At 42.2% G+C, this 16169-nt stretch overlaps 3 protein-coding genes and 1 long non-coding RNA gene across 7 annotated transcripts in view; 2 read left to right on the top strand and 2 right to left on the bottom strand.

The window, feature by feature from the left end:
• Nucleotides 1-2: 2 nt before the first annotated feature.
• On the bottom strand, nt 3-2901 carry l(3)04053 (lethal (3) 04053). 2 transcript variants are annotated; one of them, XM_064689470.1, is made up of 5 exons: nt 2767-2901; nt 1732-2685; nt 901-1670; nt 647-837; nt 3-564 (listed from the first exon to the last, which is right to left on the bottom strand). In XM_064689470.1, exons 2-5 carry the CDS (start codon nt 2561-2563, stop codon nt 447-449), a joined length of 1911 nt encoding a protein of 636 aa, XP_064545540.1. In that variant the 5' UTR covers nt 2564-2685; nt 2767-2901; the 3' UTR covers nt 3-446. The 2 variants fall into 2 exon arrangements, with proteins under 2 accessions (XP_064545540.1, XP_064545539.1); XM_064689469.1 differs by having other exon boundaries at nt 1732-2890.
• A 181-nt stretch (nt 2902-3082) lies between these two features.
• Nucleotides 3083-11267, top strand: LOC135433407 (ras-GEF domain-containing family member 1B). Its single transcript, XM_064689468.1, has 5 exons — nt 3083-4098; nt 7113-8653; nt 9369-9512; nt 9576-9778; nt 9843-11267. The coding sequence occupies exons 2-5, from the start codon at nt 7196-7198 to the stop codon at nt 10141-10143; spliced, it is 2106 nt and encodes a 701-aa protein (XP_064545538.1). The 5' UTR covers nt 3083-4098; nt 7113-7195; the 3' UTR covers nt 10144-11267.
• A 282-nt stretch (nt 11268-11549) lies between these two features.
• Nucleotides 11550-16169, top strand: part of SPoCk (secretory pathway calcium atpase) — a 56584-nt gene continuing 51964 nt past the window's right edge. Inside the window, exons 1-2 of one of the 2 annotated variants that reach the window (XM_064689462.1) lie at nt 11550-11667; nt 12247-12676. In XM_064689462.1, the coding sequence (XP_064545532.1) occupies nt 12305-12676 (372 nt within the window). In that variant the 5' untranslated portion in view covers nt 11550-11667; nt 12247-12304. Of the gene's footprint in view, nt 11675-12246; nt 12677-16169 lie in introns of both variants that reach the window. The other variant, XM_064689461.1, reaches the window with a different exon arrangement.
• LOC135433521 (uncharacterized) lies at nt 14337-15056 on the bottom strand. Of its 2 annotated transcripts, XR_010437105.1 has the most exons (3): nt 14940-14958; nt 14755-14861; nt 14337-14690 (listed from the first exon to the last, which is right to left on the bottom strand). It is a non-coding gene; the product is annotated as an uncharacterized LOC135433521 (long non-coding RNA). The 2 variants fall into 2 exon arrangements; XR_010437104.1 differs by having other exon boundaries at nt 14755-15056.

Raw genomic sequence — 16169 nt, 5'->3', positions numbered from 1 at the left:
TATTATTAAATTATGCATTTCGAAATGCAACTGTGCCGTGTGTTTAGTTTATTTGTTGATCTTGCATTTTGCACTAATTTACAATTATTATTTTCGATTTTTCGATAATTTTTTATAAACATTTGCTTTTTTTATACAACAAAATTAAAATATATTCTACACTTTGTTATAGTATAATTTATATATCCGGTAATTCAATCAACATCACGAGTCTGCGCTTTGATGCTCCCATCGCCGTTTGCCTCCAATTCGGATCCTTCACAATACACTTATTTGTATATAGATATAGTATGAATATATAGCTCGATATAAAAAGGTTTTCGGTTGCTAAAAACAAGCGCTAGGTGGCGTAGGTTGGGCGGCTTACAAATAACAAAACTGAATCAATTTGAGTAAAAAGCACACACAGCATCAACAACAACTGCACCCAAAACAAGCTTCTTTGCCTAATTAAAGTCGGTGTACGAATCAGAGTTGGGGCTTCGGGGCGTGGCTGCTGGCGCCGCGGGCTGTTCCAGGCTGGCAGCCATTTGGCGTAGATTATCCACGCCCGCCAATAATTGCCTGTGGCACAGAGAGACAGAGAAAGAGAGAAGGGAAGAGTATAGCTCTGAAAGTGGTCGTAGCCAACTCTCGAAACACTCACCTCAAATTCTGTTCTGCATTGTCGGCGGCGCGCAGCAAATCGCGCGACAATTGATGCGTTCTGGACGGACGCGATGTATTGCTGCTGCTGCTGTGGCTGCTGCCTGGCGTCATCACCGATGCCCCACCGGCTGCGGCTGCTGCACCACCCGACACCTGATCGCTGCTACCGCGCAGCTCAAAAAGCTCCGCCTTAAAAAGATTTTAAATTATATAAGACTTTGTATCTATGATCGAGAATTCAGAGAAATTCACCTCCAGCTGTGCCACCTGACGCCGCAGACGCTGCGTAGTTTGTGTCTGGGCCGTGGCTGCCAGTGTTTCGCGCCGTCGCGCATCGGCAAGTGCCAGCAGCTGCTGTTCGAACTCCTGGGCGCGACGCGTTTGAACATTTAGCTCGACACGGATCTCCTGCAGCTCACGTTGCAGTCGCTCGTTTTCCTGGCGCAGCGTGGACGTGCCTCCATCGGCCTCCTGCGGCGGCGAGTCTATGGAATTCGAGGGCAGCCCAATAGCTACATCTGCCAGACGCTGGGACGAGTGAAGGATGGGGCCGTCGGACAGAAAATCGGGCAGCATTTTACCCGTCGAGCCAGCAGCCTCGCCGCCAGTCGCTGATAGCGTCGAGACGCTGGGCAGGCCAGCGGCCACGGCGGCGGGTAATAGCAGGGCCCCACCGCCCATAGCACCGCTGCAGCTGGGCGCCTCCGCAGCGCCCAGTGGCGAATTGGGCGGCGAGCTGAGATGCGCCTCCTGACACCAGGCGTCCGGCAAATGATCCTGCACAAAGTCCGGCAAAGCCGATGCGGCGCCAGCCACGTTTGACGCGTCTAGCGGCAGATCGAGCTTCATTTTGGCCGCCGAGGCCAGAACCAATCGATTCGGACGCAACGCAGCGCGACGACGGGGCGATGCTGCGGCGCAAGCAGCTTGCGGCGGCATATCATAGCTGGAATAGGAGCGCGGCACGTAACGCGAGCTGCTTGCAGCCGCGTGCAAATTGGAGGCAGCCGATGGAAATATGTCTAAAGAGAAGATCATGTAAAGCGATATTAGAAGAACCTTTTACTGTTGGCAGCTACTCACCATCATCGGCGCGCTCATCGTAGAGGCGACTGTTTCGGACTTGGGCCAGGCCCACATGATCATAGTCGTCGTCGCAATCTAACATAACACCACTGCGTTCCACCTCGAGACGCAGGTCCGGACGTAAACGCGTGCCGGAACTAGAGCTACCGCCGCTGCCGGTGCCGCCGCCACATGCCGCATACTCGGCCAGACTCGCCTGCGAGTCAAAGGAGCTAAAACGCGGCGAACGTTTCATTTTGGAGGCGGCGCTGCCATTCAAATCCGGCTGCATGTGGCTAACGGATGCCGATTGCGGCACTTTCGGCCGTGCGCCCGTCGACGTTTGCAGCGACGTTGACGTTGCCGTCGCAGATACATTTGTGCTGCTGCTACTGCTGCCACAGCCGCCGGCGCTGTTGCCGCCCGTGCCGACCGCTGGATCCAGGGATGTGACTGTGCTGCTTGGCGCTATTATTGTGCCGCTGCTGTTGAGAAAGTGCTTAAAGGAAAACGTAGATGTGGAGGTGGAAGAGCCAACATTCGAGCTGAGTGTCGCACTTGTTGTTGCCGTTGCCGCTGCGGTCGCTGTTGCAGCTGCTGCTGCGCCAGTTGTGGCCCGGATATTTGTGTAGTCGCCGCGACTGCTGCTGTTCCCGCTGCCATTCAGCCACAAGTCAGCGACCAAATCGTTAACGTTGCTTCCGCGCGCGCTTGCTGGCAGCTTTACATCGCCGCAGGCTCCGCTGCCGTCGCCGGTCAGGTGCTGTTGCTCTTGTGCTGTTGTCGTTGCAGCCGTCGCAGCAGCAGCAGCATCGTCCGTATTGATATTGTTCCCATTGCCATTGGCCATTTAAATTTCGCCAGCCGCCGATGGTCGCTAAATACTTGTGTCAGCTCGTTTCCTGATGTTCTCCGCCGATATTCTGTGGCTCTGTTGTGTGTGCCTTTTGTGGGCTTTTGTGTTGTTTCTCGCTACAAATTTAGTTAATTTGGCGTTGCATTTCTCTGCCGACTTTTCACTAGAGTTGTTGTTGCTTAGAGCTGGACACTTACGATTCCCTGCATTCTCTGCTGTCATCGATATTTGGGGTTAGCCTATCGATAGTTATATTGAATGAGCGCAAAATGAAAGACAAGATATTTGTTTAAAAAAAAAAATAACAGCAATTGGTATTACATTTTTAGAATTTTGAACTGTAAAGTATATTGTGCCCCAATATTTTCTTTCTGATTAACAAACGAATGATTTATTGTTGGTATTTTTAAATGACTAAAAATATGAATTGAATAGCTATGTTTCAGCTCTTGAAGTTTTGGTATTTCTAATTTACCCGCATACGTTCACATTGCTCTCGTGGTTTTTGTTTTGTCTTCGTACTGCTTGCCTATTGCTTCCGAGGAGAACGGCGATTTCGGGCCTGAACGTTGCTAATTGGCGCAATAAATGCATAATTAATGTAATAAAAAGCGAAAGGCGAACGTGTACGTTTTGTGTAAATAATGAAAAAAAAGTGAACGTTGCAACGGAAAATAATTAAATACGAATCCAATAACCAAACATCCAATAACAAAAACAGTGCAAGGGCGGCGTAAAGAAAGTGGAAAAGAAAATTCTGCGTAGCAAACAAACCGGTCGGCGGGCAACATACATACATACAAATACATACGAAAACGTCGTCAATATATCGTATGCAAAAGACGCATTTTGAACAAAAAAATCAAATAAAACAAAACTCGTATGCTCAAAAAGTAAAAACGTACGCAAATAATACAATATATACATACAAATATCACACAGTGTTTTCCACAGCTTTATATTTGCGCTGACCAAACGAAAACGCAAAAGGCGGCCGCCATATGCGACTGCGACTTGGATTGCTGTTGCTGCTGCGGGGGTGACAGCGCCAGCGGCGTACCAAAGGTGGTGAGAGCTAGAGCCAGAGCTGAAACGACGCTCACCTTTCGCGTATTGTAAATTGTTTTTACAAACACACACAAAGTAACCCCTCCAAACGAGCGACCGACCGCCCGTCCGCGCTGCAACAGCTTCGTGTGTTCCACTTTTGTTAGGCAGCGCCCCTTTTGCTACTATGCACGCTGTCCTGATTTCGATGCAATAAACAGAGAGGCAGAGAGAGGACTAAATAGTGAAAATGTATTAGTATTAGTGATCAGCAGCAGCAGCAGCAGCAGCTTTACAAGCTAAGCTCACTCTCTTGTTAAAAAAGAGAGAGGATCACTTGGTGGCCATGTATTAGTGATCAGGAGCAGCAATCTCAGCTAAATTCACTCTCTTGTACTCTCCTCCGTGTGTGTGTGTGTGCTTGTGTGTGCCAATTACATTTTTATAAAATGCAACGGAGCAAGAGCGAATGCAGCAGGCAGGTAAGTTCCAATTAGGACTTGGCTAAACGCAAGTGCCTATCCATTCATCCTTCCATCCATGCATCCATGCATCCAACCATGCTTCTGTTTTTTTTTTCTGTGGGGTTGTTTCATTCTCTTCTATTCAACTTGGCAGCAGCCGCCTGGCCACGGCCCCATTTATTGACTTGTCTACATTTCTTCTTCGCCTTTTGCTGCTGTGTCTGTCATTGCCGTAGCCCCCCCCCCCCTTTCCACTGCTCCGCTTTTGTATACAAATTATGGTGCGCTTTGCTTCATGTTGTTCTTGTTTTTACAGTTGTTGTTGTTTTAAGCTTTTATGGCATTCGCTGCTGCGTCGTGCATTCCACTCATTTGTTGTTTTTATTGTTGTTGTTGTTGTTGGTACGTACATACATATATAGTGTAAACGTTATAAATATAGATTTTAATTTGCTTTTACCGCATTCGAAATTGATTTTGGTTTTGGCCCACAGTTAATAATTGCCCTGCCCCCCCCTACCTCACCGGTCAATGCGCCAAGAAATGTGAAAATTGAACTGGGTCGGGCGGTTGGCATGGGGACGAGGTAATAGGGGTTTTATATATCGTTTTGCACCTCTGCCCTAACCTGTCGGCGTCTTCTGCTGCTGGTAATTCAATTAACATTTAGCTCCAATACTCGACTGGCCATCTGCGACCTCTCTCAGGCCTCAACCCCCCGCAACAATTTGTTGACCCATTTCTGGTATTTCTTGGTTTGTTCTGATGTTAATTAATATTTGTAATTTTCGTGTTTCACTCAGCTCGTTCGTTGGCCGCGATAAGCAGCTAGAAATTAACAGTTTATACTACATGAAGCTTTATGGTTTCATTATCTCTTCTTTGGATTGGCCGCTACACTTATGGCTCGCAGTGCGGGGGAGTGGGTGCGCTTGGAGGTGGAGGTTTATTTGTATACCCTGTAAATCGGTGAAAAGGGTATAATGGTTTTGTTCAACATAGGAAATATATATTTTTGAATAGGGTAACAAGCTGAGGCGATCAAGTTAGAGACCTCAGTTTCTGTATATGATATAAAGAAGAAATTTATATATCTCTTATTTAATGTCCTTTCGTTCAGCATACCTTTTAAAAGATTATAAATGTGGGAGACATCAACTTTGCTACCAATCCGAACAAAATCGAAGAAACGAAACTAGTATTAAAGAATATTGCGATTTTCTGATTGTACCCACATTTGAATACCATCTTTAGCTGTGCATGTCATAATTCTATGTTGTTTACAGGGTATTTGCTAGTCGGGCTCTCGCGACTATTGCACTTTTCATTGTTGCTGTTGTATTTGTGTGGGCTGTGCTTACGTGATTAAGTGTCGCATTCGACAATCAATAGCAGCACTCACGGTTTATTCATTTTCCATTTTCTGTGAGTTTGCTTTTGAATGACACTTTTCCAGTTTTCACCGTTTCAACGTTTAACGGGGTTTTCTAAGCTTTGCAAATCTTCTTGCAAATTGTGTTTCTGTTTCAATGACACGCTCTATCCCCCTCTCGCTCTCTCACTTTCTCTCTGTTAACTATAGCCTTTCTATGCGATTTTCATGAGGTCAGGTTGGGCTTACGTAGTTTTGATGTTTCTTTGGAAATGAGTTTATATAACTGTGGCAATTTAAGCCACTTAATTTTTATTTGTTTTATTACATACTTGAAGCAATTTTGGTAGTTATGAGCTTTACTATGCTCCTTAAATATTTTTTTTTTTTTTTTTTTTTTAAACATAATTATTATTTATTTTATTTAAAATCTGCCCCCTTTTTGGGCAATAATTAAATGTTTTCTTTGACCTATGGCAGTTATGTATTGCGTGTATCTATGTGTCTGTTTTGTGTGTTTAGTGTAGGGGAAGCAGTGGAATTTGTGGAGTTAGACTCTTTGGGGGAGGTCAAGTGGGTGTTTCCTTTTGAGCCGTCTTGTTGTTGAGTTGTTGTTTAAAAGGTTGGTGGCAAGATTATTTGGGTGGTTGCCTAGTCTGGCGATGTAGCGATCACTCAACTTGGCAATTACCTCTTTAACCCAAGGTATATTAAGCTGGCTGTGAATTGTGGTATTTTCGTGGTAAATATGCGCGTTAGATAAAATTCGCAGAGCTTTATTTTGAAACCGCTGAATAATGTTCAGGTTGCTCTTGCTGGCGGTACCCCAAAGATGGATGCCGTAAGTCCATGTTGGCTTGATAATTGTTTTATAGATTATTAGCTTGACGCGAAGCTTCAATTTGGACTGTCTACCAATCAGCCAGTAATATTTTTTTAGCTTGTTTTCAGCCTGCTTTCTTTTGCGCACAATGTGTTCACGCCATGTCAGCCGTCTGTCGAGTGTGATGCCAAGATAATTGGGCGTTGTGCTTACCGGAATCTGTAATCCATCTAGGAAAACTTGAGGGCAGTTCCCTTTGCGCAGCGTAAAGGTGGTATGGGTGGACTTTTCCTGGTTTACCGCGATGTTCCACCTTTTCAGCCAGCTGTTTAGCGAGTCCTTAAATATGAGCCAAACATTGTTATAGAAGACTTTTAAATAATAAAGCCTCTAAAAGGAACAGTCAGTTGATTAAGGATTTGTGTATTAAAATGCCGTAAATGTATATGTCGAAGATAGCTCTTCCTTTATATTAAACAAAATATATTTTGTTTAAGTCACAATTGACCTGTTCAGCGCATAAAACTGCATAGAAAGCTATCGTAGGATATATTAGCTTCGTTTGAATATAATGTTGCTGAAAAAAAAAAATGGTGTGGAAAAAAGGATTAAAGTAAAGTGTTGAATTAAATTACATTCCTCGCATTTCGCTCGTTGCCTTCCTCGACTATTGACAGTCGGCTAATTGCTTGGGACGATTAAATGTTCAGGTATCCGTTTGTGCTCCGCCAATTGCCATTTCCAATTTGCAACTTTTTTTATTTCTATGGATTCCTAAACATGTTCCTTTTGTTGTTTTTTAATTGAAATTCAATTTATTCTCTTCCAATTTTGTAGCTCTTGACGCTGCCCGCGAGTGCGGCGCAAGCATAGAGGAGCAGTAGAAGCAGGAGCAGGAGCAGAGGACGGTCGGGATTCAAATGTCGTCGTCGAGCAACGGCGGCATCAATAGTGCCACAAATGGCCGCAGTGGCAGCACTGGCAGCGCCAACATAAGCCTCAATCTGAAGGCCAAATCGGGAGCAACAACAACAACAAACACGACAACGACACACAAGACTTTGCCGGATCTGAAGACGCAACGGAGCAACAGCAGCGTCGGCAGCGGCATTGGAGTTGTGGCCAAAACCTTGGCCACACATCGACGCGACAGCTCGCATGTGGAGAAGTCCCTGTTGCCGGAGCGGCCGCTCAGCTATGGCCCGCCGCAGCAGAGCAAAGCTGTCGGGCTGAGCAAGGAGCCCAGGGAGGGACATCTGGTCTACTGTGAGGGTAAACTGCATTCGGGCGCGCTGCAGTCCCTCATCATGCACATGGTGCCCACGCATGACTACTATCCGGAGCACGGTTATCTATTTGCGTTTCTGCTAAGCGGACGCTTGTTCATACGGCCATACGAGCTGCTCGCGCAGATCTCAACCAACTGGGAGCAGCAGCAGCAACAGCAGGCAACCGGCGGCGGTTGCGATGTGGTCGATGATGCAGTTGCTCAGCCGCCGTCGCTATCGCTGCACTTGAACTCCGCCTCGCCGCTGACACAGCGCAAGGGAGCAGCGGCTGGTGGCGGCCAGGAGCTGGAACTGGAGCCAAAGCCGCAGCAGCGCACATTGACGCAGCGTTCGGCGCAGCACTGCATACGTTTGCTATCCGAGTGGATTGAGATCTTTCCATATGACTTTCGGGATGAGCGCCTTATGCAGCAGGTGCGCATATTGGCCAGAAAATGTGTCTACATTGACAACTCGCTGGGCAAGCAGGTGTCGCGCATCTTGCAGCTGCTCGTCGCACGCCTGAAGGCTCTGGAGCAGTACGAGGAATTTCTGCAGACGCTCAACAGCGAGGCCATCGAGCAGCAGTCCCAAAGCCAGCAGCAGCAGCAACAACAACCACATCATCATCATCATCATCATCAGCATCATCTTCATTTGCATAATCCATTTCAAACGTTCTTGGGCAGCTCCCATGTTTCAGCGAGTGGCCACACGACAACGAACGGAACTGCAACGAGCGGCGGCTCCGCGAGCAGCGGCAATTCCACAAATAGTGGCAGCAACTCCGCATCGAGCACCCCGCAGCCAGATGAGGTATTTGGCATTATGGACCTTTGTCCCAGCTGCGAGCACTTGGCCCATCAGCTAACGGCCATCGAATTGGAGCGTCTGTCGCATATTGGACCCGAGGAGTTTGTACAGGCCTTTGCCAAGGATTATCAGCAGGCCAAATGCGCATCAGTCACAGGCAACGCGCCAGTCGATGCGGCCGCGGGTGCGGGTGCGGTAAGCGGCTCCTTGAACGACATGAAGAAGACACGCAATTTGGAATCGTATGTGCAGTGGTTCAATCGCCTCAGCTACTTGACGGCCAGCGAAATTGTTAAGGTGGGTGGAGTTGGAGTTGGGAGTTGGAGGGATTAGCGAGTGCTTAAAATGATTGCATGGCTGCAGGGATGAAAACGATGCGAGTGATAAACGTATGGAAATATGTTTGCTCAGGGCAAAACCATAAAAACGAAATTCAATTTCAAAAAGAGCTAAAAAAAAAAAATTTGAAATCAATAAGTTTCTTCGTGAGTTGCTAAGAAATCAATCCCAATTGATACAGAGGAAATAATTTGAAATACGGACAGAGTATCCCAGTTAGAATATTCTTTTCAGTTAGCATTAGCTTTTTTAGAGAAATCCGAAATATTTCTTAATATCATGCAGATCCAGGAATCATTTTTTAAATATTATCACGAGCTCAGCTCGTTCTTCTGTCATTTTCTATAAAGCTTTTCATCATGACTAATTTCTTCAGTATTTCCACAAAAGAAATAACATTTTTTTATTTCGCCTTTCTATGCGATTCTCACTTATATATTTATCGATGTTTTTCCGCTCTCTTTCTATCTTTAATTTGGATCGCCTTTCTATTCGATTTTTATGTTTTCAAATGAGAAGGAAGAAAAGAATGTTAGGGCTTTCCTTTTTAAGTCAATCCCAGGTGAAGTGTTGGGTTTTAGCTCGCTGCACTGCATCCCTGCTTTCCGCGCATGTGTGTTAGGTAGGGTACCAGTCGAGCATACCATTTATTCATTTCCTTTGTCTGCAATAGTATCCGAAGAAGAAGCAGCGTGTGCGCATTATCGAATATTGGATCGAGACCGCAAGGGAATGCTTTAACATTGGCAATTTCAACAGTCTGATGGCCATAATAGCTGGTCTAAATCTTGCTCCCATTAGCAGACTTAAAAAGACGGTAAGTTTCAAATATTTAAGCTGAGTCGTATAGTTTATTTAAATTTTGTTTTGCAATTTGCAGTGGTCTAAAGTGCAATCGGCAAAATTCTCTGTGCTGGAACATCAAATGGATCCAACATCGAATTTTAATAGTTATCGCTCGACGCTTAAAGCTGCCATGTGGCGCTCCGAGGGCGCTACAGAGGATCGCGAACGCATAATCATTCCATTTTTTAGTTTATTTGTTAAGGATTTATATTTTCTGAACGAAGGCTGCTCGAATCGGTAAGTGCCACAATTGCAATTGAATTTGTAAAATAACTAAATACCAATTCGTTCGATTTTGCAGTTTGCCAAACAATCATATCAACTTTGAGAAATGCTCACAACTAGCCAAACAAGTCATGGAATTCAATGAATGGAAGAAGGTCACGTGTCCATTTGAGAAATTGCCGAATGTAATTGCCTACCTGCAGCATAGTGCGGTGCTCAATGAGAATACACTCGCGATTGCATCCTTTGAGTGTGAACCGCCCGAGAATACCGAGGAGAAGGATCGCTATAAAACTGTGAAAGCCGAAACGAAGCAACAATTGATGCAGCAATTGCAAGAGCAACAACAACAACAACAAATGCAACAACATCAGTAATAGTTGACTCTTAAGCTATTTAGTATACATACTAATTTAAGTTACGCTTAAGCGCTTGCCATGTTTATTTTTTTTAAAACTTAAGTTTTACATAAGTCGATTATACATTTTAAGCCGGGTTGAGAATTGTTTAGGCTAAGCTCAGCAATTAGTTCAGACAAGACGCATGCGCTGCAACTTCTAAGCTGCAAATGACTTCAAAAGCCATTTACTGCATCCTTGAAAGCCTTTATCTGTATATTTTCTTTTTAATTAAGCCCATTCTAAACATCCATTTGACAGCGACTTTATCATCGAACCTATTCTGTTAGTCTCTATACTAACTGGTTTTCACTTAACTCACCTTTGATGCTATTTAACTCTTATATTTCCCATTTTCAACACACATTTTGCATTACTTTCCATTATCCAACACTGCACAGTGGCGCATGCGCCAAAACACAAAACATTATCTAAGAAACGCGAAGCATCTCCAGAATGTTGCCAGTAATTAAATTAATTGAATTAAGCAGATAAGAAGAAACAACAAAATGAGAAGAAAGAAACGAGACAGAATGAATGTATGTACTTAAAGCATTTTATTGCTGCAACTTATCTTATATTTAATTGGTTAAATGTATGTAATACTTAATTACGGCGACGGAAAGAAATCATATTTATACATAATGTCATAATTTATTTGGAACATTTGACAAACTTGCGTGTATGCGTGTTATTTTGTAAGCGAACAGTATTTATATTTATATATTTACACAATTTTATAGCTAAATTAAATCATTTTTAATATTCGATCGTTTCGACGACGCTTTTGTCCTAGAAGCTTCAACATTTATTAACAATTATTAGCAGTGCAGCATATTTCACAAACACAAACAAATGTTTTCTATATATAAGATGAAGAACAACAAAAAGTACACCTTGTGGTAGCTACAATGATGCTTATCCTTTTAAGATATAATTTTTAATCAAGGAAACTACTTATACATAATAAGTATACTTACTTATATTTCAGAAGAAAACAAAAATACAACAAATAGTGGTATGTGCGCGGTATCTCTACGATATTAACTATAAAGGGACTAAATCGACAAACAAAGCCCAACATAATCGATTTAAAAAAGAAACACTGCTTTTGAATAAATCAACTGATCAAAAACCATTCTCATAATACAATTTCCAAAGTGCCTTTCAATATGATGTGTAAAAGATTGTTTAAATGTTCATTTTAACAGCGTGTGTGATTTTAAAATCAAAATATCGTTATGGAACATCCCTTGAGTGCTACATGACAAAAGCTGTTTGCTGTGTCAGCATTCACTGCGATAAATAGTGTTGCCAGACATACAAGAATCGATGGTTCCTCGTGTGATAAAATTGACTTCGATAACTTTTTACCCCAATCAGCCCCTACACCACGGGCACACAAACACACGCAGCGTACCAGTCATAGGGGGCAAGCGGCATCGGCATTGGCGCTGTGTTTTATACGCGACGCGATTCTGTTGGCGTGCAGACGTCTTTACGGTAAATGGTAAATTAAACTAGAAGTCGGCAAAAAGCGCATAAATCTATCTAATTGGAAACAGAACCGAGAACACAAGTGTATCAAATCGAATTTCAATCGTAAATGCGAAATAATCAACAAACGCATTGTTCATAGGTGTGTGTGTGTGTGTGTGAGTTTGTTTGTGTTTGACATTGTAAAGTGCAATTGCAATTTGATGTGTGTGTTTGCTTTTGTTAATTACGTAGCAGAGAGGTAAAACGGTGCCGCGACGGCACCTACGAGCACCAGGACGATTGAATTGGAGTCAACGAGTTGCGCCCAATTTGTTGCATTGAAGTGCAGCTAAGACAAGAACCTGTTGTTGTTGTTGTTATTATCGCTCGTAGTGGGGCAAAAACAAAGAGAACGCAGCGACAAGGCGGAAAAATCGATTGTGCTCATTTTGTTTTGGTTCATGTTCACGTTTGCGTGTTTGTTTGTGTGTGATTGTGTGTGTGTGTGTGTGTGTGTGTAATTTAATGAGTAAGAAAGCAACGCGCGAATTGCAACAATAACAAATCAAGACGATAACCCGATAACAGTATCCATTCTCCTAGGACATTTCTGCACATGGCATGACTCATGCAACACTGCCCATACAAATAAGCAGGAACAATGAAAAATAATCAAAAGTATGCAAAACTGCCCCAAGATTTGGATCTAAGCTTTCAAAGTGATTTAGACTTGCTGCCGGACACAGCAGCCGATATCGATGTCGATGAGTTCAATGCGAGTGGAACGCCACCTGCTGGTTTAATACTAAACGACGACGACGTCGACGCCGGCGACGACGACGACGACGACGACGAAGACGACGAAATTGTCATTGCAGCGCAGGTTGTGGGCGGCAGCGACGGCAGCGGCGGTGGCGGGGGCCTGCGTTTAGCCACACGTAAGCAGCGTAGACAGCGCAAGCAGCAATACGAGCAGAAATTATACAACAATAAGAACAAGATCTGCGGACTGGGCAGTGACAGTGTTATCGAGGTGAGTCAATAACTGCTATCGATAACAGACTAATGCACTAAAATTTGTGCGGTGCTGTTATCGATACGATCAGTGATCAACTTAGTTTAAGAGACAAATATTTTAAGGGGGTAAATGATAAAATTGGTTTTCCAAGCTCGTTTCACATTAAACGTTATCATTATATTTATTTTTTTCACCTCCCACTAAAATAATCTCTGAATTGCTAGCTAAAAATACGTATTTAGCCAAAGCGAAAGATAAAAACAAATTGCTAGCACAAATTACAACCACAACGCAAAACAAAGAACCAGAAAAAAAAACAACGCCGACAACGCTGCAACGAAGAAATATAAAAATCGATTTGGCAACAAAGAATGAAAGAAATATTCAGGCATTCGTAGCAGCTCACCTGAACGAACCAAAACCAAGAGTTCAAAAGTAATTTCTATTGTTTATTTAAATGTTAAAGCAAACAAAAGCTCCGAGTTGCCAGAGTTTGCAGAGTTCAGCTCTGGCCAAGGAAATCACTTTTAACGCGCCAGATATTAATGGGTTTATGTTGTTGTCAACGTCATTTGGCGGCGGGGAGACGCGTAATGACATCTACTTAAAATGTATTTGAAAAGTCCAGGGTTTCCTTTGTGTGGCCGCACAGTGTGGCATGCTCGCAGCGGCTTATATAAGTTCTATTTTACGCAGCTTATCTCTTAAGCAGGCGAATTGCATACACTGAAAAAAAAGTCGAGTTCAGATCTTATTTTTAGTTTGACTGAAAGTTTAATAAAGACCCCGAAAAGTTTGAATTTTTAAGGCTTTTATGCCTTGTTCTATTTAGATACTTTGCACAGTGCATTTAAGGGGCACAAAAATCAATAGCAGTAGGTATCTATTTTCCATTTACCCAAGTCTAGGCTATATATGTACATAACTAATGGAATAAAGTTTTGCGTACTTAATGACAAGGCGTTCACACCTGGCCATTAACTAAATGTGTATGTTTATTTACCTTTATGCCAGCTATGAATATACGTACATACATATTTACGCTTTGCCCCGCCTCCTTCTACAGCTCAGCTCAATCAATAATGCGTCAAGCCCATGTCAATCATAGCCGTTGTGAAATTGCTGTGCATTTTAAAATAAAGTACAACCCCCCTTTGAAAAGCGCTCAATAATTGTGGCACGCGTGGATGTAGCGCCATCTAGCGGTTAGAATATTAACTATTCGAGCTATAGAGCGTGGTTATTCAGACTACATTTATGTAGCTTAGGAGTTTTTATAGAGGAAATTTGAATATGTAATGATTTTTTCAATGAATTTTTGGGTTACTTCACTTCATCAAAGTTTTTTGAAAATAATTAAAATTATTTCGAATGCAGACATTTCAGATTATTAAATTGCCAATTCTTATTTCTGGGCTATTCCAATTTCTGAGTTTCTATATGTAATACCTTTTGTCGATTCTGACAAAATGAGGCAAATTTGATAAGCGTGTCAATCTCAATGCAGATTATTCGTATTTCGCATTGCGTGCCAAGTTGTATGGCCTACAATTCGGATAATATGAACAGCTCTGTTGGAGGATTACGTATGAAGGTGACAAATAGGGCATGTGTGTGCGTGTGTGTGTGTGTGTGTGTGTGTGGGGTCTCTGCGTGCAATTAGTGGTAGTATATATTTATTTTGCATTAAGCTTTATTTCATTGGCATTTCATTGCGAAAATTGTTTGGACTTCAGAGTTCTGATAGCATTCGCTCTAATGGCCTTAACGCTTAATTAAGCACATAAGCTTAATGGAAAACGATTTAAATGACACGTTTTTGCATTCTATTGGGATCGTTTCATATCATTTTTAATTAATAACTATTTATTCACTAGATGATTACGGAGTGCACAGAGTTTGATGATGATGTTGACATTTCTAGAACTACACATTATTAAATATTTAAATTGCAATCAGTAGATAACTCGGCCGCTCTTATAATCCTTCCAGCATTTGCTCCAATGCGGACAATCTGGCGCTCTGAAGCCTATAAATTGATAATAACACAATCGTTTTCCTCCCAAGAAACTTAAGTACACTCCATAACTCACCACTGGCCAAGGCAATCGTAGTGAAGACCAAAAACAAGGCGACTTTAATCTTCATTTTGTCTAGGTCTTGCAGTCTGCGGCAGCTCGATTTCAACTGATGCTCGGGTCTTAAATTGATAATTTATATGCATATTTTTTACAGCGCATTTATTGTAATCTCTGGGAAAGTCCTATAGTATACATACTTATCGCTAAAGAGTCTGTCTGGCTACCTTGGGTTTTTTATTTAGCCTAATCTTACATGGGTTATTTTCTATATTGAAAACTTATGCCGATAGTTAATCAAGTTTACTATATAATTGTTGATGTCTGCTTTTTATTTTGAATATAAGATCAGATTGCTATTTGATTTATAATCTGACAATCTCTGTTTAAATATGCTTTTCCTCGTTTTGATTTTCGATTTTACTGGAATAAAAATGAGTATGCAAATTAACATATATGCATCGTGCCTTATCAGCTATCAGCGCACATTAAAATATGTAAATCATGTGTAGGTGTTGTCGGGAAGTATTTCTATTTTTCAGATGGTTGTCAATGGGATTTATAATTTTCTTATTGATGCTTTAGCGAAAAACAACGCAGTTTAACGGGCACTTGGGGGCGATGCTTGACCTATCTTATTAGTTATAGGCTGTATCAACTATTTAGATAGATTACAAAAAAACCTTAAACTTGATAGGTTTTGTGAAAGATTCGGGTTTTCTTTGGGTATTCAATCAATTTGGTATTCAATCAAATATGTCTTTGCAGGCAAATTAATTAAGCAACTTATCGATTGTGCTACGCTTCGATATTTTGTGTAATTACTATCGATACTTTCGATAGCATATTTAAGCATATTATAGAGAGTATTCAATTTTAAATTGTGGCATAGCAATACTTTTGTGATTGTTTATTACATTAAAAGAAATCATGCTATGAGCATAGATAGGGATAGAAAAGAAGAAAATAAAATGATCGATAATAATATAAATGTATATTGTAATTTATAGCTAAAATAGGAGCTGTCGGTCAATAATTAGGTTCTTGTATGACAATTTACTATGCTCTCTATATATAAGGAAAATCTCATTAAGGTCAATCTACTATATCATTGAGATACTATATCAAACTTTTCTTGGAAAACTTTTCTGTTCTTTTAGTTATCCTGACTCAGAGATTATGCGCTCTAATGATCTCCTCTCATATCTGCACGCCCATAAGTGTATTTAACGTTCGGCTTGTCGAAGAAAGCCCATTTTCTTGTTCTTATGATAATATTACCTACATTTAAGGCTCTATTGCTACCTTGTCCCTGTTCTCATTCGCCTCTTTGTGTGTGTGTGCATGTCTGCGTCTGTGTTTGTGTTTGCCTGTGTGCGTGTGCGTGTGAACTAACCAATTAATTTATGCTCTGGCCCCGACTCAAATGT

Source organism: Drosophila montana, unplaced genomic scaffold (assembly GCF_035044405.1).
Source record: "Drosophila montana isolate Dmon_TW-CO22-7 unplaced genomic scaffold, ASM3504440v1 contig_3218_1, whole genome shotgun sequence".
Taxonomy (NCBI): domain Eukaryota; kingdom Metazoa; phylum Arthropoda; class Insecta; order Diptera; family Drosophilidae; genus Drosophila; species Drosophila montana.
The sequence above is the reverse complement of the archived record's forward strand: the minus strand, read 5'-3'. Positions and strand labels throughout refer to the sequence as shown.

Coding starts and splice junctions, on each gene's coding strand:
- LOC135433407 (XM_064689468.1), top strand. CDS start 7,196: ATGTCGTCGTCGAGCAACGGCGGCATCAATAGTGCCACAAATGGCCGC. Junction 9,513..9,575: donor TTAGCAGACTTAAAAAGACG/GTAAGTTTCAAA, acceptor TGCAATTTGCAG/TGGTCTAAAGTGCAATCGGC. Junction 9,779..9,842: donor AACGAAGGCTGCTCGAATCG/GTAAGTGCCACA, acceptor TCGATTTTGCAG/TTTGCCAAACAATCATATCA.